Here is a 21,684-nt window from a genome sequence, read left to right on the forward strand (position 1 = left end):
CTGAGGAGCCCATTCATTTTTCTGCCTTTCACCTTTTTTTTACCCTAACCTGGATGAACCTTTACTGATAGACAGGTTCTCCCTGCAGACATGCTGCTCCATCATGCACCCCTCCCTCCCAGCTCAGGTTTTCCTCACAGAACATCCCAACCTTTCCCAGCCACACTTTTTTCTTAGGGATCTGTAAGACTTTCACCCAGACATGTCACCTTTTGCCCCACAGGCTGCGTCATCCCCCTGAGAACTGCACATTCCCACTAAATATGTGACATTTTCTACTGGCTTACACCACTTTCTCCAAAAGTGGATTCATTTTTCGCCAACTTTCCCCCTCACTAAGTACATCCATCCTTTAAACGTGCTGGTTTGTTTTTTTTTTCACCTCACTATGCTGGTTTTTCTGCCAACTCCCCCCCCCCCCATCACCATCCCCATCATCATCATCATCATCACCATCACCATCATCACCACCATCATCACCATCACCATCATCACCATCACCATCACCATCACCATCACCATCACCATCACCATCACCATCACCATCACCATCACCATCACCATCACCATCACCATCACCATCACCATCACCCTCTTCCCTCAGCCCCTCGTGGCAGTGGGGCGGTTCTGTCCCTTTAAGGCGGCTCGTGCCCGCGCGCCGCGGGGCGATGGGGCGGAGCTTGTTATCGGCGGCGCGCGGCGGGCGCTTCACCTGCAGCCCGGAGCCGGCACTGAGCAGCAGCAGCAGCAGCAGCGGTAGCGGTGGGAGTGGGACGAGAGAGAGTGCGTGGCTGTCGTCGTTGTCCCCACGCAGCGCGGCACGGGGCGGCCGAGTGCACCGCCACGGCCCGGCGGGCGGGCGCCGCCGGGGCGATGAGGACCGGCTCGCGGCTGCTGCTGGTGCTGCTCATCTGGGGCTCAGCGGCGGTAAGTGGGGCGGCAACGGAGGGTGGGAGGGAGGGGGCAGTAGCCCGGAGCCCCACGATGCTGCACCCGCTCCCCGACAGCCTCGGTAACTTCGGGTGTGGGAGCGGAGCCGCGTTCCCGCAGCTCTCTGCGGCTTTTCCCGTTTCTCCTTTTATTACGGTTACTGTTAATTATTATTCGCTTGAAATCCGGTGTCTCGATGGTGCCGTTCAAACTCGTCCCCCCCGTTCCCCTTAAAAACCGCCGGGCAAACTTCGGGGTCGCGGCTCGTCCCGGTTGCACCGCCGCCCTGCTTCGCCGGCTCCAACTTTTATTCCGTCCGCCCGCCCGCAAAACCATCCCGAGGGGCCGAGCCGTGCTGAGGGGCTGACGGGCTGCAAAAGTTGTCTGCTTTTTCTTTTATAGATCTCTCTATATTCCCCCCATCGCCAAAGCGTTTCCCGCAGCTCACCGCCAGTGCCCGCGCGTGGCCGCAGCGCTCGGTGCTGCGCGGAGCTCCCGCTGCTGCTGCTGCTGCTGCTGTCCCACGTCTGAGCCGCTGTGCTCGCGTGTAGGGAGAGCGGCTGTAGTAATGGGGCGATTTCGGACTGGGAGCCTTTTATCTTCAGCCAGCCCCGCGGAAATGTTTCTTAATTGCAACATCTTGCCAACGCCGGGCAAAGCTCGCGGAGCCGCGGCTTTCTGGCTCTTCCCATGCGGCCGCTGCCATCCGCCTCCCGAGAAGGGGGTTCTGGCGGAGTCCGCTGCCTTGCGTTCTGCTTGCTAAGCAGCACCGAAAGGACCTCTGTGTGTCAGTAATGCGGCATTGCCCGCGGGTGTTGAGGGATGCGCAGAGCCAGGTGTGTGCCCGGAGTCGCTGCTTCCCGGTGAAGTGATGCTCCGGTCTTTAGGCTGCACCGCTGCTGGACCGGGGCTCAGCCGCGCCACGGCAAGCTCAACACAACCAGAAACAAAATCTCTTGTCACCAGCACTTGCATATGCATCGATCACCGTGCACTTGCCGCGTGCAAATAGCCCGTTCACGCGCTTTCAGCGAGACCCTCTGCTCTGGGACCGCGCGCTCCGTCCCAACGGCTGCGCTGATTTGCTCCCGCAAGCAAACGGCGCTTCTTGCAGCATTGCACAAAGTTAGGACGGAGCAGCTGAGCGCTCAGCCGGGTGCTGCCCCTGGATGCTGGCAGGTCGTGCGCGGAGCTGCACTATTAGATGGCACTGTTACATTTAGGTTGGCGTCCCTCTGCCTCCCCTGCAGCTGGGGCACGAGCTGAGCCTGGTGGTGTGAAGGCAGCGGCCGCGTGGCTGCTGCAGGGGAGGAGGGGGCTGTGGTGGGCTGCAGTCTCCTGGGGCAGCCGCGAGCTTTGGGGATCCTCCTCCCACCCTGGGTTGCACCCTTGTTCTTAATAGCAAGACTCGGTGATCTGGATGTTGCAACATCGGGCCTTTGCGTGGCTCCGGGGTGAGCACTGCTCGCTTGATGAATTGCTGCTCTTTGTTTCCTCCCCTCTTCTGACAGTGCCCAGTATCCAGCCTTCCTACGAACAATGCTTTCTGTTGTAGTCAGGCAACTAGTTTCTGGCCCGTTTTATTTTTGCAGCTACAGTATGGATCCATGCCAACAGACAGGCACTTTAGCATAGATGGTTTCTACTTGCACGCTGCTTTACTGTCCGGGTTTGCCTGTGTTAAGCACTTCATCACTGTGCACAGAGCGTTGTACCAAACCTCAAAAGTCATGGTGTGTGTTTTTCTTCTTTGATTTTGCAGGCACTCAATGGGGATCTTACAGTTAGACCCACATGCAAGCCTGGCTTTTCAGAAGAAGACTACACAGCGTTCGTCTCCCAGAACATCATGGAAGGGCAGAAGCTACTCAAAGGTAAGTGGAATAAAATGCTTTAATAGACGCTGCAATAACTGTACTTGGGGAGGTGAAAGGAGACTTACAGATGCTGGTTGTGATGGTGAAATTGTCTGCAGAATTATGTTTGTAGGAGGATGAAACACTAAGTGGTTTACGTGAGCACAGTTTTGAATACAGATGAATCACTCCAAGTTCACGTGTTGTCTGCTTCAGGTGTATCGCTCGCCTGTGCTATGCGAGGTCAGCGCTTTGCTTTTAAGTCTCCCACTCCCACCCTGTCTGAAGGGACTCTACATTTGATATTTTAGAAAGTATTTTTACGTGTGGAATTCGGAGATCCTTAAATTATCTGTGCTTTGAAATGCATGATAAAGCAGACGTTGTTGTTGGAAATGTGGTAAACAAGCCTACAGACATTCTGTTCACAAATGTGGCATTCATTTTCGTTACTGCCCCACTGACAACATGAAAACACGGGCAGGAAGAAACTACCAATTAGCTTTATAGTAATTGGAGGATTATAACCGCTTTTGTGACTGTAAACTCTGAGACATCTTTGTAATCCAAATAACAATAGATTTTCCCGCGTATTGATCTGTCTCCCTTTCAAGTTAAAAAATAATTAAACTTTGTATTTGCATGATGCAGAAAATCATTGTTTTTCTTGAAGATCAAAATCCCATCCCCCTCCCAGCCCCCTCCTTAAGTTTAATCGCCAGCCACTAGTGGATGCTACAGCAGTTCTAAAAACACAGTATGCTGTAGGAATGGAGAGCACAACAGGTTCCGATACCCTGCACGAAGGATTGCAAACCCTTTGCTATTTTCTCCTGAGCACATTTACTCTCATGCACACTCCTCTGCCAGAAAGCTGGTTTCCTGCACAGCCACCACCTGCTCTGTTACTTTGATTTCTAGGGAGATGGAGAGCTGTATTCTTTCTGGCTTCAGTGGAATCCAGGGCTGGATGTTTTCTCTCTACATGAGTTGGCAATCAGTTTTGTTTCTAAGCCTGACTGTCTTTTGTTTTGCTGTTCAGGAATTCTCTTGACTGGCCTGGCATCAGCTGGGAGATGTTGGGGAATTTATTTGTTGTTTGAAAGATAGCCAGCTAGAGGGCTGGATGCAGACAAACCCAGGAGTAAAACAGAACAGTAAATATTAGAGGCGTGGAACCAAACGTTTACATGTTTAATAGCAATTTTTCTGATACAATAACTTGCAAGGCCTTCCAGGCCACTCTGTGAACTGAGTACTTTCACACTTCTTAGCTTTGAAAGTCATCTGAAACACAGTGTCCTCCAAAGTCTAGAAGATCATGTCTTTAATCTACTTGCTTGGAGAACTATTTTTTGTGTTTAGTGCTTTATATGTTGCAGTGCATGTTTGTGTAGGTGGGCGGTAGGGATGGAAGCGGGTCTGTTCAGCACTGACTGAAAACAGCAGACTGGCTGTCACTTCGTTTTGGTTGCAAGTGACCGCCTTTAAATGTGGCGTTATATTTAGGCTGTCAAGTTGATTTGAATGAAAAAAATATATTTAATGAACGTTAATTTTTATCCTTAGGGTCCAGTTGTAATTTTACACTCATCATGGTGAAACTGCTGCTCATTTGGGGATGAACCGCCCCCCAGATATTGAGCTGCTGTAAGAATTGTGTCCTGGTTGCACTGTCCCCTGTGATGTGATTTGTAGGAACTTTGTCCACTGAAGGAGAAAGGGAGGGGGAAAAAAGTGCAAATGCTGTGTTTGCTAATAAGTGAGCCATCATCTTTACACCTTCAAATCAGCAGCCAAATACATGCTGCTGTTTATCAGAGGAAACAAATATATCTAATTAACTTGTGGGATAATGGGGGAGAAAAATCTGCTGCATAAAATCCTTCTTGGTGCTTGTGTTGTTCTTTATATATATTCTAGCATGTAAAATTGGTAGTTTTCCAGTTTAGATTTAATTTTACTTCCTAACACTTGATATGTATGAGGCATAAAATGTTTATCTCATTCTTCCATCTGGGTGAAGTATTGTACAATAGATCAGACCAAAAACGGGTTCAGATTGCTTACATTAACATGTTTGATAGATTGACATATGTACTGTTTCACACCATCTTACCACGCAAAGCTTTGCTGCCAGCTACCACCATCTTATTCATCAGCATTCAGTAATTCATCTTCAGGCCAAGTGGGGCTGTTTGCACTGAAAAATACAAAACAGCAGGTAGGGATTCACCTGATGGGCATTTCATGGGTTTGGGGAGAAGGGAGTATACGTAGTTTAAATTGCTCTCAGGGGATTCCCTTGGGTAAATCCCAAATCTGTGTGCTGTGTAGAAGCCATTTTGCCCCTGGGAAGGAAGAAGGGGGGACAGTTTGCAGTGCTTGAGTATGGGTTCATCCTTGGCCAAATCATTGTTTGGGCAGACCTGGTCAGCTCCAGGTGCTGAGATCACAGCTGCTGGGTGGTTGGAGGATACACTCTTGTCCTACAACGGCTTTCCTTTTTGAGCTTGGTATTAACCAGCTCTAATTGTAGCAGGGTGGTGAGTAAGTGCCTAAAGTACTCTAGGTTTGAATTGAGTTAAACAGATCATGGCTGCTTATAATTGACTTATTCCAATGGAAACAGCTTAGTCTTAATTTGACAACAAGAGCTTTTACAGAGTCATTGTTTTATTATAAGTATGCCATAAGCTATTAACTACTACGTTGTGGTGCATCTTATTTGCCTGAGTCAGCTCTTTAACATCCTCAAAACATACAGTTTCTAGCAGGAGCTATTTGTTACACAGTAATTAACTTGTTTATGATAAATGAATGGGAGAAATGTCATGGCATTTTGTTTTATGTATAAATGAAAAGCATTTGCATTCTAAAAAATTCATGTTAATTAGACTTAAAATAGTTTTCCCCAATAGGACCACAAATACCACATACTACACATCACTGCCAAACATTGTATCCTGATGATGGGGTATTAGCTGAGTTAATTCATGGAGCCTGTACCTTCCTCAGAAGTGCCATCCTTGCAGCTCGTAATGTTAGCTAGCAGAGTAAAACCCATTTATTTTTCTTTGTTTTTGTTTAGAGGATAATAAACTGGGTGTTGATCACTGATGCATGATAATGTTTAAAATAGGATGGTTGGTTGTTTTCTTCCTTAGCCTTAGGAAAAAAAATCTCAGAGCTGCTCTATGACAGAGGACAATTACAGCTCAGGTAGATTTTTCCTCTTTGTTAATTATTAACATGGATTTGAAGCAGTGAGAATATCGCTCCTAGGGGTGGGGAGCACTGACACGATGTGCTGCACCGAGAGCAGCTCAGGACTGACTCTGGGTTGTGTCCCAGAGCTGAGTCTCAGGTGAATGGGAGTGATGGGCAGGTGGCCTTATAGGGAAAGAGCCACGAAGAGCAGGGTGCTGAAGGTGGTCCATGGAGTGGTTGTACAAAGCAGGCTGACACTCCTGATCCGGATTGTCTTTCTAAGATTAAAGAGTCCAAAAATGACAACTTCAACAATGAGAAGTTCGATTTTAATTGGTGAGGCTGCCAACTGTCAGTGGGTGTTAATGGCATTGTTTGTCCAGCCTAGTGCCATTGCAGTTATTCCTGGTCACCTTCCAGAGACGCAGGTAACCCCCATTTACTGATGTGTGTATCTCATAGCCTTCTATACAGCCAAGAGACAGGGTAAGCAGTGGAGTCATACAGCCCTCTATTTTTTGTTGTTTTTCCTTTGCGTTTCTTCATCTGTAGTGATTCATGGCTCTGTTGCCCATCTGAAATAGTGCCTGTACCAATGTAGCAGGATAACTCTTCTTGTGTGGGCAGCTGCATTTGGGTAGGAGCGTGTGGAAGCACAGTTTGTTTCCATGCTGCAGTCCGAATGAGCTGCACCAGCTTGTGCTGCTTTCAGCCTGTGTGTGAAAACAAAGGTAGCCAAACTCCAGGCAAATGCAACACTGTCACACTTCTTGTTTACAAACAAGTAAAACATGGAGACTTTACTGAAATAACTGTCTCTTTTATTTTCCAAATGAATTCTACATGGAGCCACCTCTCAGCTGGGTCTTTAAAGAAGGATGTTCTTTGTGGCTGAAGCTTTTTGTTCTCCCCTCAGAAGCTTCAGAACCTCCACTGTTCAGTCACTGCCACCTCCAGCAGTTGGACTTAGGCTGTGAATGTTTAGAAAACACATAAGGGATAGAGCAAACACCCTGGTATTCCTATGGCAGTGTGCAAACAAACATTCAATTGAAATACAAATAAGGGGAGCTGGTGCAACCTGAACAAACCTTTGCAAGCTGCTTTTGAGGCTGGTTGCTAGTAATTCACGTAGGGAATATTCACGTAGGGATATGTACTGTACCTGCTTTTGCACTGCACCTGTGGTTAAGACAATGCAAGAAACCGAATGTACCCCATGGATTGTGTTAGGGCAGTGTACTGACAGCTCTGCTTGAAAGTAGCCAGCCAGCCACAAAATACTGCTGCATACGTGATGTTTGACCCCTACAGAAAGACTGATTCAGGTCTAGGAGAAATGCAGGTGGTTTGCTAAGCACCTACAGTAATAGATATCCTAGTAAGTTCCCAGGGATCTACTGGAGCTATTGACAGATAATGTGTATCTGCAGTATGTGAATTGGCTAATGGGGACATCTGCCCTTTTATGTGCATGGTTTCCCATTTCTTTTGTGAGTAGAGTCTAAAGAATCCATAGGTGCTTGCCTGCCATTTATTCCATATTCAGAGCACCCTCTGGGGCTGTCTGGGTGTTCTTAGGAAGCAAGAATCATGAGGGATGCTGGGTTTGTTCTGTTCTGCTGGGCTTCTTGGTTGCTTGGTGTGTTACAGCATGGACACCTTGCTGCAGCCTGCTGTCATACCCAGTGCCTTCTGCAAGTTGTTCAGGGCTCAAAAGGAGCCTTTCCCTTCCTGTTTTCATTATTTTCTGGTCTGTGATTCTGCATGAAAAGCAGCCACAAGAGTTATCATACACATAATTAGCTTTACAGTTCCATAATCAAATCGGAAAGTAGGGAATCCAGATCTCTACCCATAACCCTTTTTCATTCCTTGGAGTTAACAGAGTTAATAACACAGCTCTCTGTGTTAGGTTTGTGCAAGCAAACTCTTCTCCCATTCCACAGGACAACTTCACCCAAATGCAGTTCCTCTCAATGCAAATCAAACTCAGTTTCAGTCACGAGCTGCAGGGGAGGCCATAGGAAGAACCCCCATAGATTGGGGTAACTGCTGATGCATATTCATTTTTCAACATTCTTCTTCATATCTAACTGCTGGCAAAGAAAATTGATGTTGAAGTTGACGTTTTTATCTAAATAAAATGCCAGTTAATGAGACCAGAGTAGTCAATAGCACTCTGTAGAGTTAATCCCCTTACACTGTTTAATAACTGGATATATTGCTTTCTAGTTCAGAGCTTTGAACCAAATTCCTCAAACCCAAGTAAAATTACTTCTTTCTGCATTCTGGGAAAGCAACTGATTTTTATCTGAATAAATCTGTCTCTCCAAAAACAGACTCAGAGCTTCTCTTCTTTTTTTCTTTATTAGGTAGAGGAAGAATTTTGTCTCTTGAAAAATGGAGTTGCTTCAAATTGGGCACCCTGAACAAATAACTATCTATATATTAAGGAAGAAAATGAAACCATTTCTAGTAAATAATCCTTTTTTTTCTTAGGGTATTAGGAAGTAAGCCATGCCTGGATCAGTGTAAATGTGTTGTTTATTGAGAAATACCTGTTGTTTTGTAGTCCAAACCAATAAAGCAAGGTCTGTTAAGGTTAGAAAATGTTAATTTGAGAGTCACTTCTGTGTTTGAAAACCGCCTGCTGCTGACAGGGCTCGTGAGCTCTGATCTCACTGAGCAGATGCTGAAAGCATTTTGGAAGTTTTGTTTTTCATATTTGGTAAGTAATTTTTATTTATTCCAGCAGCGAAATATTGTTTTATTTTCTTTGACCTAATGCCAGTTCTCATCGCCTAATTCCATTGATATTCATATGCAAGCCTCCTTAATTTTCTCTTGGAAAACGAGTATAATATTTTTCTGGAGATACCTTATTTCACTGCAGACTGAGGATTGTGAAGTGCTTAGTTCTGCAGCACCTTGGACTATGCACAGCCCGTAGAATGCTGGCATGATTTAGATTGTACTTAAAAGTCTCATTTAAAGGGTAAGAAGAGATTCAAAGTACAGAAGATAGGATTTAATTAGAAATCTACTTTTTAATTTATTTTTTTTTTCTGTATAATAGAATGAATTTGAGTTTGGAAATGAAGGTTGTTTCTCTTCCATTTGAGGGTAGAGGTACATTCAGAATTAATTCCGTTCCTGCAGAAGTGAACTGAACAAAATGCCCTACTTTGTACATCTATGTAAATGTAGTAGTAAGAACAAAGATGAGAAGGCAGTGATTGAAGAATAATGGTCACTATTTGTGTTTTGGGACTCCAGGTTTGGAATAGTTTGACGAGGAAATTAAGAGGAGCCTTTAGCAGGGACTCTGGTCTCAGTTTCTCCTAAAGCCTGTTCCTGAGTGCTCCTGAACGCTGCAGTGGGAATTCATGCTGGACGGATGGACTCAATCCATACCTATTTTTAGTGTATGCAGACTTTCTGTGCATTAGTTGAAGGATTTGAATAGAATCTTATTTCATGTTCAATTTTCCTTCTGGTGTTTAAATGACCCCCCTCTAAGGTTTGTCTTTATGGGGCTATGATAAGAAATGCCATTGGCTTTTGGTGCCATCAGACGTTACTGCCTAGAATACCGTGATATTTTGGTATTTCATTTAAAAATATTTTTATTAGCATTTCTGAAAGGAGAGGCTAAGAGATCTGGGGCTGTTTATCCTGGAGAAGTCTCAGGGAGATGTTAGCATTAGGTGTAAATGCTTCATGGGATGACGGGACTAGGCAGCAGTCAGCTGTGCATGGAGAAAGGGCAGAAGGAAATAGGCACAAACAGAAATGCAAGAAATTCTATTTATCAGTGAGAAATAGCTTCTTTGGTGTCAGGGCTGTCAAACATGGAGCCAGAAGCTCGGGGGGTTGCAGAGTGTCTGTGCCTGAAGATGCTCCGAGCCCTGCAGTCTGTGGCCATGCCTTGCTGCCCTGTGGTGGGTTGCTCTCAGGATTGTGTGAGTGGTGAATGTATGAAAAATTAGTGATGAATAGAGATTTTCTGCAAGTGGAGATCAAATAACTTTAAATAAAAACATGGCAACAGTCTGCCAGGAAAAAAAAAAAAAAGATCCTTATAGGGAAATGGTATTTCTGTAACTTCTTGGAAGCATAACTTCTAAAGAGACTATAATTGAAACACCAGGGACCACTATTCCGCTGTTTGCTTCCATTAATGTCCAGACTTAACTCAGGCACGGTTTGTCTCCCGGCATAAGGAAATGTTACACTTAAATTCAAAAAGCTCTTGATTTCCTCTTTATTTTTAGTAGAATAAATGTGGAACATATGGAGTTTCTGTTTTCCCAAAATATTTGTCATTAGTACTGGCTGCCTCACTTCTTTCAGCAGAATCTTCCCCAAGTGAGTTTTCCTGCAACATAAAAAATAGTTGGGTAGAACAAGATTTCATTTTGCCACAGGCTTTGTGATTCTTCTTGCTTACATTCATTGTCGCTAATTTATTTATTAATTTCGAATTGTAATTGCACAGAGGGAGAGAGGAGCAGCAAATGTTCTGGCATATGGGCTGCCCTGTCATTGGAAACAGAGATTTGCAGTTGCTTTTGCTGCCCTGTGCCTTATGACCCCAGGCTTCAGACTCTCTCCACCAGCCTGTTTAGATTCCTGCTTTCTGCTCCCTTCCAATGCGAAATTTTAATTATTTTTGCTTTGCCTGCTTGCCAGCATTTTGTAATAGAGAGCCAGTGGCAGTAATTCAGTAGTCTGCTAGTTATGCTGCTGCTCAGAGGGTCACATATACTACAGCCTATTAACATTAGCATGGTAATAGCAGCCGGTATGTGGAACGCGCAGTGGGAATGTTGGATGCTCCTCCAAGGACCCTGAAGATATGTATGGGCCACCCATGATGCAGAAAAAAAATGCCCTTTCTGCTTTGAAATGAGCCAATCTGTGTGTTTCATGGATACCCGGCAGCACTGCAATCATTAAGGCTATTACTATGCCTATTATAAATCACAGTTTTGTAGCAGTTTGTAGATTAGTCACAAAAAGTGCTTCCAGTCTAAAATTTTGTTAGACTGACTTTGTCTAGTAGCAATTCCAATCCTTATGAAGCAAAATTGTCTTGAAAATGATTATGAATGTAGTAATTATCCGAAGATAAATAGTCAAGATTACAAAAATTGTTCCACAGAAAACTATGTATCCCTCAGTCAATCTGGGGAATGATAAAAGGCAGGTTGGCGAAACAAATGTGTTTTACTCAGTGTGAGTCAGGAGAAGCTGCGTGATATTTGGATTCTTGGTTTCTGAAGATAAAACATCAACAAGTGAGCTTGAGAAGATGTCAGAAAATACAGAAATGTTGCACTTGAATAACTGCAAATAGGAGCTAATCTAAAGCATAAAATTTAATAACCTGTTTCTGTCTGGTATGGTCAAGGTAGTCGTTAACAGGTGACTCACTATAAATCAGCCCTGCCCTGTAGTTCCTTCTGGCAGCAGGACTCTTTCAGGAAGTCTCACTGATTTCAGAGAGCTGTCTGTGGTGTTAGCGAACCCCTCATGCTCATCGCTATCAGTTTGATGGAGCTTTGTGGACAAACAGCAGGATGGCTGGAGGAATGCATGCTGCTTTTGCAGGTCCAGTCCTGGGGACCACAGCCAAGCAATGTCTGGCTTTCCTCTTTTTCTTTATTTTCAAACTGAAGGTCTCTTGCAGTTAAAACCTGTTGCTATTTGTCTTATTCACCAGAGAACAGTTGCTGCTTTAGTGTTGGTTTTCTTTCCAACACATTTAAAATGTTTTCTCGGCTTCTGTTGGCTGAGCCACTCACTTGTGCCTTTCCATGCATTGTGCCCTCCTCTGAGCTCATAGCATCGTGCTCAGCGTGGTGCCCCAGGGTGGTGTGGCTGTGCCAAGTCTGGCTGTGCTGACTAGGCAGGAGGGTTATTCACCTGGCCAATACTCCAATTTACTTCAACTATATGAGGATTGATTTTATTTTTTTAATTTTTTTTTTTTTTTTTACAGTGTAACACAGTTGACTCACATTCAGCTTGTGATCTGTTATAACCTCCCACATCAATTTTTTGGAGAACTCCTGCCTACCCAGTTATTTTCTATGTGTACTGTTGATTAATCCTTCTGAATTGGGTTACCTTGCTCTTCTTCCCTTGAATTCTATTTTTTTTTCTTCTTTTTATTAATTCTGATCTCTGACTTAGGGTTGTTTTGACCTTCAACAGTGCTGCAGTTGTGCCATTTCCATAATGTTCACAGATGTAACAAACATATGCCGCATTCCTTTATCTGTGCTGTTAATAAGAGCATTGAGCAAAACTAGTTCAGAACAGACTGTTGGAGAGTTCGTGATAGATCCTTCTGCTTTGGCCATGAACCATCAAAACTTACGCTCTGGTTATAGTCACTGAAATATCTAAGGTGACAGTAGAGCTTTCTATTTAGTCTTTTATATTTTGAAGTTGTTTGTTTGGGGTCTGTAGGAACACAGCTAAATCTAAACAATACTATTCATAAAGTTTGTTGGAAGGCACAGCCCACACTTTAATATTCTACTATTTAGTGATATCATTGAATTTCTGCTGCCATAACTCTGATTTTTGTTTTTAAAGTAACTTCTTGTTAATCTTTGTGCTGGGAGTGGAAACTTTCTCTGCTGGCAAGATCTGGATCTGGACCATTTTGCTTAATGGGCTGAAAGAGAGTAGGGCCAGTGGATCTCCAGATGGAAAATCATTTAGAGAGTATTGCCCCCCAGTGAAAGATGTTCCTTGAGGAATCAAAAGAAGTCATCATTTCATGTCTTGTATGCTTGTCATGCAAGAGACTGATTATTGCTGGCTGGTTGCACAGCTTCCTTGAAAACAGAAGGTTTACAAAATTACACAACTGTTTCGCTCATCTCCAGAAAGCTTGCTTGCTTTCTTTTTCTTAATGCATTCTTTCTTTTTATGAAGATTTTTGTCAGTTGATTTCATGTCCTTTTGTTTTTTGGTCGTTGGGGATGAAGAAAGATGTATGCAGTTGTTTGGAAAAAAGAGAAAGCATAGGTCATGGTAAGGTTTCATGTGATGAATTCTTCAAGGTTGATGACAATTGAAAACGTTTGGATTTCACCCAAGGATTTCTTGATACTGTGTTCAAATGCTCATCAGGAGAAGTTTAGTGACCTAGAGATCACTGTAGATGCTTGTTCAAATAACTGGGTAGTGGATTGATGATCTCTGTGCAAAGTTTACTAAAAGATTTTTGTTTTGTTTGCCTGGAGTCATTGGAAATGTAATTGAAAGTTCAAGGATTGGTTGCTATAGCTGATGATGAGCAAGATGTTCTCGTTGTACACATAGGTTTGATTCCTCCTTACTACAGACCCCAACAGGGGGACTGTATGGGGCAGTCAGAAACACTGGGTCTGTGTTAGACATCAAGTAGAGGTTTAATAGGTTTAATGCTGAGCTGATATGTGAATTCCCATTGCCTGAGTCTGTCCAGGGATTTCTGTGAGTGGTGAATTAACTGTGATGTTTTATCAAAGCTCAGTGCAGACAATGCATTTGACTGGAATAATTTTTTTTCATGTTTTCAATCAAGCAAAGTTGTTTTTTTTCTTTTTTTTTTTCTTTGTTTTTTTCTTTCACAATTTCTACTGTGAATTGTGGTATGAAGTTGGTTGTATCCCACTAAATAGCAGCAGAATTGAGCAGTAGTAGCACAGCTGGTTTTACCTTCATAATATAAGTTTCATTGCCTTGGGAGACATGATGACAAAGCTAAGTTCTGTTAATGCAGCAGGATCATCTTTTCACAATGCAACTGGAGAATTTAACATCCCTGAACTGGCAATGCTTCCTAGAATAAAAGCTAATAAGTGAAGAGGGGGCACTGATAGATGTGAAATGCTGAGTGATGGGCAGCCTCCTCTCTGGTTCCTGGTGTGCCTGGACAACTCGAAGTGACGAATGTTGCTGATATATGAAGAGAAGACAAGATTTCTGCACTGGGATCCTATGTGAATGGTTTCTGACTAAGATATATGTAACCACACCTCCAAGAGGAATGCATAGGTGATGCTCGTTCCAAGAACCTACTGTTCTAGGGTGACTTATCATAGAAATAAATAAATAAAACCAAGCTCAAGGTTATCTACCCAAATCAGTAATGTGTGCTCCAAGAGAGTTAATATCTGATGAATGTCATTTAAGTACCTCCCCAGCTAATAAATATCTCAGGAGTTATAAAATTTAATGCTTCTAAAGTTGCAGGAGCCTTTGCAGAACACTTAAATAGGACTCGTTGGAAACAGGAGGCTCAATATTCGCCTGCTGGGATCTGAATGCTGAAAAAGACCTGGTTGTGTGGGGCAGATTTTCTTGAGTGTAGGCTTGTTTTGTTTTAAGCTCTTTTCTAGTTATGAGGCTTTTGAAACAGTTTTTTTTTTGTGTTTTATTTATTTATTTTTTGTTATTGTGTAACATGCTGGCCAAGTTGCACTACTGAGTAGCATTCTGGATGTTTGTGTGCTTTTTTTAAGCCTGATCTGAAGCATTTCTGAAGGCTCAGCTGGCTTTGGAGTGGGTCATTGTGCCACAGAAATAGCCTGAGGAGCAACTGTATGTCATTTTTCACATGGCTATGCCTAAAGGATCTGTTTGCTTTCAGTCTCAAACATACATCGGTTGCCCATCTCAGGAGCTCATGTACCAGAATGATTCTCACTTTTTTTTCTGTTCTTTCCCTATCGTGGTCACCTGCAGTTCTGCTGAGGAAAATAAATGATATATGTGCACATTTGTAAGGCACAGTCAGTCTTGGGCAGAGAGCTTTTTTATTTTATTACCGAGCTTTACTTGACAGGTGAGCAAATAAGCAACAGAAGCTGCTCTGAGATCACTGAGACCTGATGTAGTAGTTATGAGTTTATTTAGAAATCACAGCAGTCCAAACTCTGCCCCAGTTGGCTTGCTTCCTGACAAGCAATACCCCCTGCTTCTTTGCAGTCATGTGCTTTTTCCTAATTCCCATGGCAGTCACTTTTTTGGCACTTACGGTTAGAAGGAAAAAGTAAAATGAAGTAATACAAGGCATTTGTTTTGGCCCTGAGTTGTGACTCATAAATAGCGATAACATCTGTGCTGATAGATTTTCATGATCTATAATCAGGTTGAATGGACAAAGCTTTCATTCTACTGCTGTTTTATTTTTTTGCCATTGTTTAGGTAGCTCTGAAGGGAAGAAGTCTGTATTTATGTATATTACTCATGGATAGCTCAACTTATGGAAGTCTTGTGAATTTTAATTTAGTCTTTTTAAACTAAGAAAAGGTTTATTTCCTTTTCTTGAGCTTTACAAAACTTTCCTTTCCAAATCTTGGTCTGCTGAAGACTCATAATACTGCCAAGCCTACACTGTTCTTTTAATTAAAAGACAAAAAAAGAAGAGAAACTTTCAGAGGATGTAAATCCTTATAATCCTGAAATGATGTAAATCAGTGCAACTCCAAGTCATTGGAACTATTCTGACTTACATCTACTGAAAATCTGGCACATAATATTCCTGCTGGTCTTTTCTTTTACCCAATAGATGCTCTACACAGAGTTGGCACTATGAACAAAGCTTTCTCTTACTAAATGATAGAGGGTGGCACGGCTTCCAGCACTGCTGATTCAGCACAGCAGAGGCCATTTTCCTCATTTCTTTGTGAGCTAGATTAAATTACTCTGCAGGCTGGACTGCAGCCACAGGCCATGGTTTTACAGTCTTATAACATGGTATCCCAGTCCATGGCATCTGAGAGATCTGGCTGCATGCAAAGCTCTTCTGCTTCACTGCAGAGGATTTTTAGATTCATCTGTCTCTTTACGAGGCTAACGCCTGCAGTACTGAAAATATTTTGATTTTCTAGTTGATACATAATAAAATAAGGTTCAGTTAATTGAATAAAGGGATATCATGGGGATCAGGTTGGTATAAAAAATCCACTGTATTTGTTTGTCATGGCAACGTTTCTTTAGTTTTGTGTTACAGAATTACAGGATAATAAATACTGTGAGTTCTTTAATAATCAACCCAAGCAGCTTTCTGTATTGCTGAATGGAGGAAGTAACAGTGAATGAGGGGAGAAGAGATCAAATGAATCAAAGTAAAAGCCATCATGCTTCCAGCATGAAGAGTATTTTAAGTGTATGTGGTTTAATCCAGACTTTCAAGTGAAGCTGGGACCAGGCTTACAGAATTTTCTCAATAGGTTTAGGAGTTTCACATAATCTCCTCTCCCAAATTTGAGTATCTAATCACATTGTTTTCTGACTGTAAGGGGCAGGCCATACTTGTGGTTATCTAATGGTGTTTCAGAATTGTCCACATAGCTTCAGCAAACAGAAGTCCCCGTCCTGGTTATAACTTAAAAGATGGTTTTTTACAATTAAAAAGCATTATCCAGTCAGAATATTCTTTCATTACAATAATTCCCTGAGTGCAGTGCAGAAACAAGGTTTGTATTACTGGTTTCAGTTCCAAAGCAAAGAGCGACAGATAAGGAAAGTTGTTTCAGAGCAGTTTGCCCTGTTTTCTAAGACCAAGCTCCAGTCTCATTATCGGGAGTGTGGCTGAGCAAAGGGTTTATCTATTGATTTCTGAATGTATTGTGCTGTTAATCTAAAACTTCTTTCCTCAGTGGAATTTCTATTCAGGAGTCTCTAGTCGAGCTCAGGAAAGTTATTTGATTTTTGAAAGTTTGAAAGAATAATAATAAAAGAAGTATTGATGCCACTGGATTTTTCTGAGCATAGTCTTCTAGTAAAATAGAAAGGCTTCCTCCTGTACATATCCTTGACAGTTTAGTTCATTATTTAGGAGCAAAGCAGAGTACGGAGATCACTGAAGTTTTACTATCTGAGAATTTGCAATGATGGAATTTCTGCTAAAGAAAGTTAAAGTTGTGGTGATGCAACAAAACAGAAGAAATTCTGAGTTAGCACAGCTTTGCCTTCTTGTAAGTGTGTGCTTTGTTTCTTAACAATTAGACTCTTCCTGCTAACTTTTTAACTACTGAAATCTAATACTAGAAATCCATTTGTGTTCTTTCCTAATAAGAGATGCGTGGCAAGGGAATTGTACTTCATATGTGCTGCCCCTCTTATTTCTGATATTATTTATGTATTTAAGGATATCAGTGCTTTAAAAGAGCACCAGCAGGACAATGGATTATTTGGACATTTTAGTTAATTAAACATTTCTTTTTAAAATCTGACTACAGGAGTAAGCAGTCTTTTTGCCTTTGAGTGGACTGGTATTTCTTAGCCTCTTTTGCGTTGGGCAAGTTATTATGGGGAAAAAAGGAGGAAATGGATAAGATGTAATTGGTAGCAAAATGAGGTCGTCTTCCATTTTGTGGAAACGATCCTGCCTTGCTGAAGTTGGTTGTCTGTCACTTCATGGTGCCCATGACTGGTCCCATAATAGGATTATACTGTTTCATTAGGATGTTGTCAAATTAAATCAAGGAAAGTGGACTTGTCTGAGAGAGCTTCTTTGTGAATGTTCCCTCTCTAGAATACAGGAGTCGGTTGGTGATGGCAATTACTGCTTCCTCAACTTTGGAGGTAGGCTCGCAGTCTGTCTTGGTGGCACTTGCTCTTCTTTCATGAGAGAAACCTATCAGAATTTATTTCTGAATTTGTTTAAGTGTGCCTATTTTTCTGAAGTAGGGAAAAATGACATTTTATGCCTCAGATTTACTTTAGGTGAAAGCCCAAATCCAGGTTTTACTTGCTTTACTTTCCAAGCTTCTTTTTTCAGTGCTGGGTGGATAGGACACATAGGATTGTACTGGTGAGCTGTTCAGGGCAGCTGACGTTACCGGAGCTGAGGTAAGAAAGCCCTCGCATGTGAGGCTGTGCTAAAGATCCAAGTTTTTGAAGCAGATAGAAAAAAATGTGATTTTCTTTTTCTTAATCCCCCATGTAGAAATAAGTGGTCTAGAATATCTGAAATATCCACCAGTATCATTTCCCTGCTGAGAACTGGCTAACTGTGCAAAATTATATTGACCCGAGGGGATTGAAGTATAGAAGTGGCCATGCGCTTAACGGCGCAGGAATCAAACTGTTTTACTGATAACATTTTATTGATTCATCTTCTCCTGGTGCTACAAGTAGCCCGAAGCTTCGCAGAATGAGCTGGCAATGTTTTTGTATTGTGGACATTACAGTATTGCAGCTCTTCGTAGGTATTGAAATTTTATTTATGGGCTGAGAGCTCACATAATTGTTGTGATTTGTAATGACTGAGGCTGCAGATGGGGCTTCCCAGAGGTTTCATTTCCAGCCAGATAACTGGTAATTCCTCTTTTCTGCTTAAGGATCTGTTGTCCCTCCCCGTCTCTGCAGCTGCTGAGGTTTCTCTCTCTGAAATGCTGAAGCATATCTCCGACTTGATTAAGGTGCATAAAATGATTGAAATTGCCTTAACGAGGCAATGGAAATGTTTCTCACTGTTTGCAAGGGATACTTTGTCCTTTTCATAAAGGAACGGTGGTTTCAATCAGTATTACAGAAATAATAACAACGGAAAAAATCCTTCTTATGACAGAGCCTTAAGAAAATGACACTTAAAAATCCACAATGGCAGGTTGTGAATTTAACCTGCATGCATTAACTAATTAAATTCTTCTGAAGGAGCTAATTCCATGTATTTTATTTAATGAAGGCTTACTTAAAATTTTAATGATATGGGTCTTTTCTCTTCAGTCAAATGCCATGTTGACTCATGACATTATTTTTTACACAGTCTTCATTTTGTCATGAGCAACAGTAGTTGAAATGGGAGCACTTGATAAATTATCATTAAGTTAGTTCATTGTAGTTGCAGATTTCTGTTACTGTAGTTCACTGCGATACAAATTGATCGTGTTGGGCTTGCTGTTTTTAAATGTACAGTAGTGCTATTGATTACACTATTTTATCTCAAGTGTTTCATCAGCCTGATGGCAGGCTTGTTCCCTGCACAATTTTGGGAAGTACAAACCTTTGTGCATTTATTTGCTGCATACTTCATGCATACACACATCCTTTTCTATTTTGAATACCCTGAAAGTGGTTGTATTGCTCTATGTTAGCGCTACGACCTCAGGCGTGGTCACTCTGTCTCAGGGCTCTGGGTGCCCCTTGATGCTCAGGTCCTGATGTACCCAATGGAGGCAGCCCTGGGCCACTCTCCAGGAGATCTCTGAGGCTTCCTTTGCTAAGGGCAAAGTCAGGTCTACTAACATTTTACGGCACATGATGCGTTTGTAACAGAGGTTTCATCAGAGCTACTGATGTAATTGTTTGTGGCCGTGATTTATGTCACAAGTGATATTGGAAAAGCAAGAGCTTACATCTTGGATAGTAAAAATTTCAGACCTTTTTCTCCATTAACTTGAATAATGGATTTCCTTTGTACATCTTGGATGGCCCAGACCTGTTTCAATACTAAATGTATTGGAAAAGGATTGCTGTCAAGTTCTGTCTATCTGATTAAATTCCCTTATTAGCACTGGAGAAGCAGTCTTCCTGAGAAGACATTAGATGAATAATCTTTCTGGCTTCTGTAGGTTACAATTGTGTGGCCTTTAATCAAATACAAAACCAAAATTCTATGGCTCTTAATCAAAAACAAAGCTAAAAGTCCAACAACAAAACACATAAGTGTTACTCTAATCACTCTTTATGTGTGATCGGTAGTAATTCAATATGTTGCTTCAATAGAAATTGGTATTTCAGCTGCCTGTGAGATGTTTTTAGACTTCAGTTATCACACGTGCTCAGTACTGTGAAGGCTCTGTCACCCCGTGCTCCAGGCTGAAGGCATTGCGATGATGATGTCTTTCGTTCCCTGGTAAAGTTTGTCATTATTCCTTTTGACGTGCTTAGCCACATGTAAGAAACTTTTTGTCGTGAAATCCTGCTGATCTGCTGGGGTTGTTGTGGCTCGTCTTGGTGATTATTGTCCTTTCACTCTGTACCAGAGAAGGGAATAACAGGAGTTGGGTAAAAAGCTAAGTACTCAAAGTTGAGTGAGAACCCTGGGGTAATTTTCTAACAGCTGGGGAACCTACCATTGGAAGAAACTATCAGGTGAAACCAAATACACTTTAACCCTTGAGCTTCCTGCTAATAGATGTGTGTTGGCCAAATATAACTCACTGACCTTGTTGAACCTGAGGGGCTGGTGAAAGAAGCAGGGGTGCTGCTGCACATCAGCTTCAGGAGCACCTGTCCCTTCCATGTGGGAGGGGAAAGATGATATGGGTGTTAAAGGCTCACTCTCTTGTATGAATGGAAGAGGAAAATTAGTAGTTTGGGGCTGGTAATCATAATACTCGGTAACAGACTTCTGAAGTTTGTTGGAAGCTTTAGGAAACAAGGTGTTGGTGCTAGTTAGATTATCTGCCTGTATCTTTATTCACTTCCTTTTTTTAAAAAAAAAAATAAAAATCAAGTGAAATCAAAATGTGGTAGAATGTATTTCTTAAGTCTCCATGATTGAAGTTGATAGACGAGCAGCTATGAATCCTGCTTGTAACCATTTCCTCAAATACAGATTTATATTCTCTGTCATAGAACGAGGGTTTTTGCATAGGTGGTGGTGAAGTGCTGACAAAAGTCTTTCAGATATTAACGATCCTGATTGCTTTCAGATGCACAAGTGATGACAGTTAGGTAAAACAGAAAGATGTCTTAAGTGTTAAGAATACATCTGTTTGATGTGCCTACACATACTGGCTTACATTGGCTTGCAATGTCTTTGTCTTCCTCTATATCTGCTACCGTATCTTTAATTAAAATGCAAACAATCTTTGAGATAGGATGGGAAAATTAGGTTCACTGAGTTTATAAAGCATCAGGAATGGAATGCTGGCCAGATATGGAAGCTTCAAACTTGTGTCTTGAACCAGGTGATTAATAAAATAGGAGATGTAGTTGGGTAACTGGCCCATCTCTTGATCAGAATTGTGCTAGAGCAGGTTGATAAGAACATCAGTCCAGAAACTTTTGCTGTGATTTTTTTAAAGGACTTTTTCAGGAAAGGGTTGTGGGGAAGAAAAAGGAAGGCAACTGCAAACTTTGATTAATTGAGAGGATTATTTAGTGTTGTAGGTAGGTAAATGGAAAATAAATAGTAGCAGAGAGATGCCCAGTGTATGTTTGTGTGTAGCCAGGTGGGAAGCAGCAGTGGCCCACATTGGATAGAGGCAGGGGCAGTTGACTGGAGCTGACCCACAGCACTGAGGCAGATGTGTGGAAGGGGCTTGGGGTCACTCTTTGTGGTCCTGAAAAAGTGGGCCATACTACTCCAAGGAGACATAAAGAAACCTGCTTTAATCATGATGCAAGATAACCAGAAAGCCAATGTGGGCTCTTATGTACTGTCAGCCATTGGTGTAATTTTATTCTGTTCTCAGCTTAATAACTTGATCTGAGAATCTTTAGTCAGGAACCAGCTGATTTCTTTGTTTCTTTTCATTCTTCTTCTACATGAGGGAATGAAAGGATTGCTTCATAGACGTGGAATTCGAATGTGAATGTTCTGGCTCATTACAGAAAGCAGCGCTGCCTACTTAAAAGAACAAAGCGTCAGAATGATAGCCTATCTGATCACCTGCCTAGACATACTTTTATCGAACGTGGAAGTCCCATTAGCATGAATCAT

The 21,684-nt window shown here is 42.2% G+C and overlaps 1 protein-coding gene across 1 annotated transcript in view; it reads left to right on the plus strand.

Moving 5' to 3' along the window:
- Positions 1–709: 709 nt before the first annotated feature.
- Positions 710–21,684, plus strand: part of CDH4 (cadherin 4) — a 408,741-nt gene continuing 387,766 nt past the window's right edge. The window contains exons 1-2 of the mRNA XM_015881672.1: positions 710–927; positions 2,693–2,804. Coding sequence (XP_015737158.1) covers positions 874–927; positions 2,693–2,804 — 166 coding nt within the window. The 5' untranslated portion in view covers positions 710–873. The remainder of the gene's footprint in view (positions 928–2,692; positions 2,805–21,684) is intronic.

This window comes from Coturnix japonica, chromosome 20, assembly GCF_001577835.2.
Source record: "Coturnix japonica isolate 7356 chromosome 20, Coturnix japonica 2.1, whole genome shotgun sequence".
Lineage (NCBI taxonomy): Eukaryota > Metazoa > Chordata > Aves > Galliformes > Phasianidae > Coturnix > Coturnix japonica.